Below are 10,000 nucleotides of genomic sequence, written 5' to 3'. Positions count from 1 at the left end.
CAGAAGCCCTCGTTCTGCCTGTCACACGGTGTGAATGTATAAATAAATGAGGTTTTTTTTTTTCCTGCGTTGAGACACGAGAGGGGACAGAGTGTTGCCAACTCTCACGAGACAAACAAGCAACTTCGCCCAAAACCAGCCTGGCTGTATACATGTGTGAGATTTCCGTCGAGCGGGGGGTGGGGTGTGTGTGGGGGGGGGTGTTACGGTTTTGCTGGTGATGAAATTGTTCACAACTAAGAGGCGGGTGGCGGTTCACATCGCCAGCCCACAGACAATTTTAAATACCTTTCAGATTTTCCGTGCTGTCCCTGCCTTGAACAAGGAACCTATTCCTTCAAATGTACCCAATACAAGGCGACCGTACAACTCTATTTTCGCCATTGACTTCCCCCCCCCCCCCCCAAAAAAAAAACTCAAAAGGACCCACAGTTAATTGTTATCGGCAGACTTGGCCGATGGAATGTTCCGGAAACGGAGGTTAGCCTTTTTACCCCGTCGATAAGATGGCTGACTCAGTCTGCTCAATTCTCGGTTGTTTCTTTTTCCCCTGTTCTACCGTTCCCTCTCAGAGGCTTCTGTGCATTGCTGTGTGAAATTATAATTGTAAAATAACAATAAAGTCGACCTCGAGTTGGGTGGAAGCTGCTGGGGGGGGGCAGAAAAAAAAAATGTAATCAAAATGGCCGCCTCTTCTCCGCCAACCGGGTCTGCCCAGCGTGTGGTTGCTGAACCCAGTCGAGCGTGAGCGCGCGCTCTTCTGCCCTACGATGAGGAGGAACTTGTGTGGGGTATTTTTAGCATACTACAGCGTCGCACCCTGCTGACTTGTGACTCACCTCCTGCCACGGACACGCAGGTGAACCCGGACTATGAGAGCCTGTTCGTTATGGGACAGGGCAGGGAACGTACCGTGTTAATAGGTCAAGTTTACCTGCGCGTCCTGCTGGGCGGGCAGCCTGTAGCGTAGCGGCTAAGGTGCATGTCTGGGACCCGGAAGGTTGATGGTTCAAGCCCTGGCGTAGCCGCAGTAAGATCCACAGCTGTTGGGCCCTCGGGCAACAATTTTAATTCTTTATTGTTATGAACATGGGGTGAGACCACTCAGGTGGCTGGAGAAACCACCCGGAGGGCAGTTCTCAGGCGGTTTTAACCCCCGTGATGAGAACGTTGTATGTGTTGTCACATTTCTCACTCAGTGAGCTGGAGCTTTCTATTAACAGCGGTGGTTGTGACATGTTTGTGACCTTACACCTTGAAGGGAGAGTATAGGCTGAGGAGAAGATGGCTGCCAAACAGAGCTTATTAAAGTTCTGCTCAGGCTGCTAAACGCAACACTGACTTCATTTACTGGAAGTGTTAATAAGGAAGTCTTTAACCTGAGGATAGTTGAGTTGTGTTGCTCTGGTTGGTCGGGATGATGTTGTTGGATACAGTGGCGGTTGGCTACGTGTCGGGTGGACATTTTGTATTTGAAGGCTCTCATTAGGCGGAGTCTTCCGTGGCCAGCTGTACGCGTCATCTCCTGCACTCTCTCTCTCTCTGCTTCCCGTCGCTGACCTGGGGGAGCTGGCGATGGGGCAGAGGGACAGGCAGGACACAGAGGGGCCCTTAATGAGGGTGGGGGAGGGAGAAAGGCAATTGCCATTGACCTTCAAATATAGTTCAATAAGTACAGTGAGATGAGGGCGCAGTCGCATGTGATGTGTTAGTCATGTGAATATTTATTAATGTGTGTGTGTGTTTGTGTGTGTGTGTATCTATGCATGCGTGTGTCTGCCTGCATAGATACACAGTGTCAGAATCAGTCATCCGAGAGACAGTGTGTGGTTCATATGAATTCAGACACGCAGGCGTATCATCGAGTTATTTACGTAAACAATATCAAAGGGTAAGGACCGTAGACACAAACGCACACGACAAGCTGAGTACAAACACCTTTGAGCGGCGGATAGACGTTATGAAATACGAGTAGTCTGGTGTGAGCGTACAGGGAGAGAAACAAGCGGGTATTTCAGTCCGAGAGAAAACGGCTCTTGTGAATCCACAATTGTAACCGTCTTCTTTCGCACATTCCGGTCTTTTCTTTCCTTCCCCTACAAAGGTTACATGTCAGCGCTTCATGTTTGTTTTATCAGTACACCCACACCTGCTGTCAGACGTCTTCAAGGTGTTTACTCTTCTCCTGACGGACAGTTGCCATGGATTCCTGACCCCCTGCCTCCCGTGGGATCGGCGAGCTATTCATCGTAAAGATTCCTGAGAAATGAGCAGTGTCAGTACTTACTGTGAAATGAGCACGGCGTTGTAGCCAGTCCTTTCATCCCACCTATAGCCTGAAGCCTGTATTAGCATTGAATTATCCCACCTATAGCCTGAAGCTTTTATTAGCATTGAATTAGCATATCCAGAGACTTACAGCATAGCAGAAACACAGTCGCCCGATTTACAGGAGTAATATAGCCAGGCCTGGCTAGCAACAGTAAAGATGCAGAATCGCTGAATCACTTGCGCGAGCTAACTATGCTAATCAAGAACCAAAATGCTAATGCTAATGCTAAAAAAAAAAACCAAAAAACATGGAAAATATCCATAACAACTGAAGTACAGAAATATAAATCCATAAAATAGCCATACAAATATGAGAACCTGAATTAATATAAAAGGAGAGAATGGGAGGTGATTATGTATAGAGGAAGGATGATAATATCAGAAGTGTAGCGTAGCATAGCGCGTAGCGTAGCGTAGCGGAGGCACATGGTCAGCATGATGGCGTTTTGTCCCGAGAGCCTCCATCTCAGTGTTGGCTCGAGGGCTCTCGTCTTCTCTGGCGGCCATTTTGATCCGCTGACACCGCGCGGCTCTCAGCGGCTAGCGTCTGTCCAGCTAACGGCCGTTTATGTTCAGTGCGCGTCCCCTCCAGAGGGACTGTTGCGGGTTTGGGGTTGAGGACTGAAAGAAGAAGACGCGATCGAGCCTCTTCCCGCACGGCTCGTTAATTCCACCCCCCGGCGGCCATTAGCGCCCGTCGTCCTTCTTTAACCCCAGATTAACAGAGTGAGCGGCCTTTGCCTCCACTCCTGATGGCTTCCCCTTAATCTGAGCCAGAATCCATATTAGAGTGTAGGAGCCGCTTCACCCAGGGACTCCACGCCTCTATTAGTCTCCCTCCTCAATCAATGGCTCCTTCTCTCCAGCCGCGTCTGTCCGCCTGGCCCTTATTGAGGGGGTGTTGTGGGGGTCCCTCCCCTGGGACAGTGACACCGCTGTCCGTGCGATCGACCGATCGATGGCTGAGGTGTGGTGCCACTCACTGAGTGGCTTACCCACTGTCAGTCACATGACACCTATACGGGGGCGGTCAACACTGATGGAGCTGTTTGTGTTAACACTGAGGAAACAGACCCTGCGTGTGTGTGTGTGTGTTTGAGGAAACGGGCCCTGCGTGTGTGTGTGTGTGTGTGTGTCTGTGTGTGTGTTTGAGGAAACAGGCCCTGTGTGTGTGTGTGTGTGTGTGTGTGTGTGTTTGAGGAAACAGGCCCTGTGTGTGTGTGTGTGTGTGTGTGTTTATGTGTGTGTCTGTGTCTGTGTGTGTGTTTGAGGAAACAGGCCCTGTGTTTGTGTGTGTGTGTGTGTGTGTGTGTGTGTCTGTGTCTGTGTGTGTGTTTGAGGAAACAGGCCCTGTGTGTGTGTGTGTGTGTGTGTGTCTGCGTGTCTGTTTGAGGAAACAGGCCCTGTGTGTGTGTGTGTGTGTGTGTCTGCGTGTCTGTTTGAGGAAACAGGCCCTGTGTGTGTGTGTGTGTGTGTGTGTGTGTGTGTGTGTGTGTGTGTTTGAGGAAACAGGCCCTGTGTGTGTGTGTGTGTGTGTGTGTTTGTCTGTATCCGGCCCATATTGGCGCAGTCCCCCATGTAAAGTAAACAGCAGAATTACAAGCGTAGATCTTATTAAGCAATGGAGTCCCGGGGGGGAGAAGAAGAATATGGGCTGTTTAAAACATCCTCATGCCATTCACGCTTAGGCCTCCAGTGAAAGGAAGAAACCTCCAGCCCCCCCCTTCCCCCAGGCGTCCCGATACTACTGAAGAACGTGAATCGATTTTACATACCCTGGCAACCATGGAAAACATATGGTTGTCAGAGGTGGGGGCGGGGGGTTGAAATGTAATCCTGAAATGGCTCTAGGGTTCGTCAGCTTTCAGTTCTAAAACTGTAACTGCAATTTTTCCCGTCTCTGCAATTATTCCTCAGGTGCCTCTGTGCATGTGCGGTGTGTGTGTTGACGTGTTTCTGTTTGTGACTATATACCGTGTGTGTGTACGTGCACATTTCTGCCTCTGTTGTGCACATGTTTCTCCTCTGTGTTTGTAAAGTGTGTGTACACATTTATATGTATATCTGTTTCACAGTCTGTGTATAGTGTATATGCGTGTGTTAAACAGTGGCATATTGATGTGTGTGTTAATTAAATGTACATATTGTGTGTGGGTGTTAATAAACAGTGTATAAATATTGTGTCTGTTCTCCTTAGAGAACAGGATGCGCATAACGCAGAGTCTCTGTGGACCTGTGTGAGTGTGGGGCTCGGAGTGCCTATTAACAGCAGCCACATACAGTACAGTATGTGTTTCTGTGTGTGAGTGTGTGTGTTATGTATGTTTGTATGCATGTGTGTGTGTGTGCGTGTGTTCAGTGTGTGATCGAATGATGAAGCAGAAGCATCTCTCCTCACCCTCTCTCCCTCTCCTTCTCTCCCTCTCCTTCTCTCTCTCCCCCTCTCTTTCCCTCCCTCTTTCTCTCTCTCCTTCTCCCTCCCTCTCTCCCCCTCTCTCTCTATCTCCCCCCTCTCTCTCCCTCCCTCTTTCTCTCCCTCCCTCTTTTGCTCTCTCCCTCCCTCTCCCCTCTCTCTCTCTCCCTCTCCCCTCTCTCTTTCTCTCTCTCTCCCCCTCTCCCCTCTCTCTCTCTCTCTATCCCTCCCTCTCTCTCTCCCTCTCTTTCTCCCTCTCTCTCTCCCTCCCTCTCTCTCTCTCCCTCTCTTTCTCCCTCCCTCCCTCCCTCCCTCTCTCTCTTTCTCCCTCCCTCCCTCCCTCTCTCTCTCTATCTCTCCCCCTCTCTCAGCTGGCGGTGGAGACCCGGAGAGAGGTCACTAAGAGGGCCCTGAGGGCCGTCAGGCAGCTGAGCGAGAGAGCCAGGAAGAAGGGCGGGGAGGAGAGCGGCCAGCTTCCGGAGAGTTCCCCCGCCTGCTTCGAGCAGGCCGTCGCACACCTGCAGCACTCCCTGGATCATCTGGAGTCGCTCCGGCACCCCTTCATCCAGTCACTCAGGAGCAGTGAGGAGGTGAGGAGAGACCAGGGAAGCGAGGGGGGAGAGAGGGAGAGAGAGGGGAGAGAGGGAGAGAGGTGGAGAGAGAGAGGAGAGAGAGAGAGGAGAGAGGGAGAGGGGAGACAGACAGAGAGGGAGACAGAGAGAGAGACGTGTTACAGAGAGAGAGAGGGAGGGGGGGAGAGAGGGAGACAGAGAGAGAGAGAGACGTGTTACAGAGAGAGAGAGAGAGAGAGAGAGAGAGGGGGGGGAGACAGAGAGAGAGAGGAGAGAGAGAGGAGAGAAAGGAGAGAGGGGGAGGGGCAGGAGAGAGAAAGAGAGAAAGAGTGACACAGCTGTTTGCTCTCCCTGATGTTGTGTGTTTGCAGTCTGCTACAGCAGTTGAATCCCTTGTTTCCCCCAAATGCTGAATGCCAGTTTTTTTATTATTTAATAATTAATTTTTTTTAAAGATGCCAGCCGATAAGCTCGTCATCCTTCGTCGGCGTGATTACAAATAGCCTCGCTATCCCAGCGTACCTCAGCGGGGCCTCAGGCCCTTTTGATTGGCTGTGTTTGTCTTCGTGCCAAACGTGGCCCCGGCTCTCCCCCCACCTGACCGCTGTTATCACTGATTGTCACGAGGTGCTCGTTTCAGCGTGAGAGGAGGAGGATGAGACTGAGCGGGTTGGCCCGGAACGTCCGTTCCCTCGTCCCGATTCGCCGTCCGCAGACGGTCGGGGTTAGCGGAACCGTCGCCGTCATTTTATACGACCTGGTCAAGGATACCGAGGTCAGGTCGTTTGAGAAACTGTTCCGTGTCTGACCTTCCTCCAGTCATTTACATAAAGAGTCTGTTTATTTAGGTAAGAAGTTTTTGGGATTTCTTGAGGAGGGTAAAAAGTCGATAGCTATTTAACACTTTCACATCCGCCCGGATCCGATTCCCCAACGCGGGGTCCATCTCTGCACCAGAACTGTGCCTCGACCCATTCGGTCCCAAGAGCGCCACACGGCATCCAAGAGTAACTACCGTAAAACCCCAAGAGTGCCGCACAGTATGGCACGCTCGACCTTATACCTTTTCAACCAATCAAAATGGCCGCTATACTATTGTTTTGAGCCCCTATTAAAAACATACAAAATGTTTTTTTTATTCTTTTTTTTTTTTTTTCAGATTTTTCCCTTTTTCTCCCAATTTGGTAGCCAATTGTACCTCGTCTGATTCAATTGGAGGTAGTCGTATTAGATGTACCGCCCGTACCCCGTCCCTCGGCGGCCCGAATGAGAGCGACACGCCTTCTTCAAGCCGTCTCGTCTCGTGCCCGTTGCCGTGATTCCGAGGCGCCCGAGGTGCTTTATTGTGTGGCGATCTACTAACCCTGCCAAGTCCCTCCCTCTGGAGCAGCGAGCCAATTATTGCTGCCCCACGTGAGCCGGCCAAACTTGGCTTTTGGCAGGACCGAGAATCGAACCCCGGTCCCCGGTGTGCAACTGCAGCAAACTGCAACCGCAAAAAACATACTAAATTTTGCTCAACTTTCTCAACCAAAACCAAAACCCCTCGTGATTTGGGTGGAGCCCCGTCACATTGTGGGGCCAGCTCCCAGAGACCCCCCTGCACGTCATGGGGCCAGCTCCCAGAGACCCGCAGAGCGTTAGTTTGGCCGCAGTGTCTGTGCGGCAGGTGGGTAGCCATTGTAAAGGCCTGGTACACTTTACCTTCTTACATCTCCACTGTGCCTTTTAACTCTGCCACAAGGGCATTTTATTTGAGCTTGTGCCCCCCCCTCGCCCCCCCAGGATGAAACAGCCGTTATTGAGCAGAGACTTCGAGGACAGAGGAGCTGTTGTAAGCAGAAAAAATACTGTCAGCTGTGTTTGTGAAAATAGCTGGAGCTGCTGCATTAGGGAGCAGAATGTAGGAAGACAGCAATTTCATTTCCGAGTATTTCTCTCTCTCTCTTCTGCTCTCTAACTCTGTCTTTCTCTTGCTGTCTCTGTCTCTCACTCTCTCACACACATACCCTCTCCCCTCACACACACACACACACACACACACACACTCGCTCTCTCTCCCTCTCCCCTTTTGCCCTTTCTCTCTTTCTATCTCTCTCCTCGCCCTCTCTCCCTCCCTCTCTCTCACACACACACACACACACACACACACACTCTATCTCCCTCTCTCCCCCTCTGTCTCTCACACACACACACGCACTCTCACACACACACACTCTCTCTCTCTCTCCCCCTCTGTCTCACACACACACTCACACACACGCACTCTCACACACACACACACACACACACACACACTCTATCTCCCTCTCTCCCCCTCTGTCTCACACACACACACACGCACTCTCACACACACACACTCTATCTCCCTCTCTCCCCCTCTGTCTCACACACACACACTCACACACACGCACTCTCTCACACACACACACACACACACACACACACTCACACACACGCACTCTCTCACACACACACACACACACTCACACACGCGCACTCTCTCACACACACACACACTCTCACACACACACACTCTCTCTCTCCCTCTCTCCCCCTCTGTCTCACACACACACACTCACACACACACACACACTCTCTTTCCTTCTCTCCCCCTCTTGCTCACACACACACACACACACACGCACTCTCACACACACACACTCACACACACACACACACACACTCTCTTTCCTTCTCTCCCCCTCTTGCTCACACACACACACTCACACACACGCACTCTCACACACACACACTCACACACACACACACACACTCTCACACACACACACACTCTCTTTCCTTCTCTCCCCCTCTTGCTCACACACACACACTCACACACACGCACTCTCACACACACACACACACTCACACACACACACACACACACTCACACACGCTCTCTCTCTCCCTCTAGGAGCCCCTGCAGCAGTACAGCCGTGTGTATGACCTCTCCAGGTCAGACCGGGAGCAGGTCCACGACCTGGCGGTCACCATGCTGACGGACGGGCGGCCGCTAGGAGACGTGCAGCAGCTGCTGGAGGTGGCCGTCGGGCCCCTGGGCCTCTCCCCGAAAAGAGTGGCCCAGGACGCCATCCAGAGGGTGGTCTCGGCCCTGAGGTACGCCCGCTCTCCCCCCTCTCCCCGAGCACGCTCAGTTCACCCTCTCGTCCTGTAATTAACCTCCAGTCAGGTTCGATCTGCCGGAGGCTCGCTGAGGAGAAAGGCCATTACGGTCTCAGCCCTGCTCTCAGCTCGACTGTGTCTCACAAACAATAATAATACTAATAATAATGTTGTTTCCTGGGTCAGGGGCAGTTTCACGTCTTTGGTTGCGTAGAGCAAAGGGAAGGGTAAAGACTTTACTGCACTGCTCGAATTTTATCTCATCGCTCCTAAAATGGCTTCCTCTCCCAGCGCCTTATATACTGTAAGGTCAGAAATGGCTCAGATTATATACCCCAGATTAACTGTACATTCAAAGCTCCGACTGAAAGGTTTCATGTACATAGGGGAGGGGGGGGAGGGAAAAAGAGGGAAGAAACAGACAGAGAGAGGGATAGGGAGAGAGAGGGAAGAGAGACCGGGAGAGCGAGAAAGACAGAGAGAGAGAGAGAGGGAATGAGGAAGAGAGGGAAAAAACAGAGAGAGGGAAGAGAGATGAAGAGGGTTGGGGAGAGAGAAAGAGAGACAGAGAGGAGACAGAACAAGAGATAGAGAGAGACAGATAGGGAGAATGAGAGAGAGAGAGAGAGATGGAGAGGGAGAGACAGCCTCAGCCTCATAATTATCTCCAGATGATGGGCTGTGCGCGTTCTGTCAGCCGCAAAGACCTTCTGTCTCCTCCGAGCGCGTTTCATAACCGAAGGCGTCGCATATTTACTGTACCGCGGCCAAATCTGGCGCGCCCTGAGTGAGTCAGGTGCTGAACTATCGATTTAAGAAGAATCCCTTCACTTCTCCCCTTTAGTGGCGATGACGCCCCTGTCTCAAGTTCGAGAAAGAAAAAAAGCAAGTTGAGGTGCCAGCCGAGTTTAGATGCCAGATCGCGCAAGTAGGGGCCCGCGTTATTTTGGCTCAGCCCCCTCTCCGTCCGGGCCAGATGGACCCACACAAAACCTGTCATAACACTAAAAGTACCGTTCGCCAACCAATTTCCTGCCCGAGCCCGGCTCTGTTTATTTATTTAACAGTGCCATGAATTTGTAAAGACGGCCATTACAGTTTAATCAGGAGAATCAAAGCCAGAGATGCTCTTTGCCGGGGCCTGTTTTGCAGGAGGCCATGGCGAAGGTCCTTTATTTTTCCAGGGGCAGGGGAAATCAATATTCAGCTTTGCGGGCTGTTAAGAAGTCGTCTTGGTGGATAGGACCGGGCACAGTGGAATCGCCTGGTTCTCGGGTGTTAATCCTAGACTTTTCACAGATCTGGGAAAAAATGCTCTTAATTATCATGCACCATGACCATGAATACTCTAGAAAAAAAGAAAAAATAAAACCAGTTAATTTCATTGGATGATTTGAAATGTGTTGTTCCGACCTTAGCAAATGAGGCGTGCAAGTGTTTTCCGTGATGACATCACTGTTGCCAATCCGCCCGTGATGTTGTGTTTTGTTGTCTTTTTGTGCACTAACTGTGAATCGTGTTGTATCGTGTCGTATCGTGTTGTGAATTTGTTCGCTGT

The 10,000-nt window shown here is 51.1% G+C and overlaps 1 protein-coding gene across 1 annotated transcript in view; it reads left to right on the top strand.

The window, feature by feature from the left end:
• Nucleotides 1-10,000, top strand: part of nbas (NBAS subunit of NRZ tethering complex) — a 194,115-nt gene that overhangs the window by 133,323 nt on the left and 50,792 nt on the right. Inside the window, exons 46-47 of the mRNA XM_061241597.1 lie at nt 5,116-5,334; nt 8,234-8,436. Coding sequence (XP_061097581.1) covers nt 5,116-5,334; nt 8,234-8,436 — 422 coding nt within the window. The remainder of the gene's footprint in view (nt 1-5,115; nt 5,335-8,233; nt 8,437-10,000) is intronic.

This window comes from Conger conger, chromosome 5 (assembly GCF_963514075.1).
Source record: "Conger conger chromosome 5, fConCon1.1, whole genome shotgun sequence".
Classification (NCBI taxonomy): Eukaryota; Metazoa; Chordata; class Actinopteri; order Anguilliformes; family Congridae; genus Conger; species Conger conger.
The sequence above is the reverse complement of the archived record's forward strand: the minus strand, read 5'-3'. Positions and strand labels throughout refer to the sequence as shown.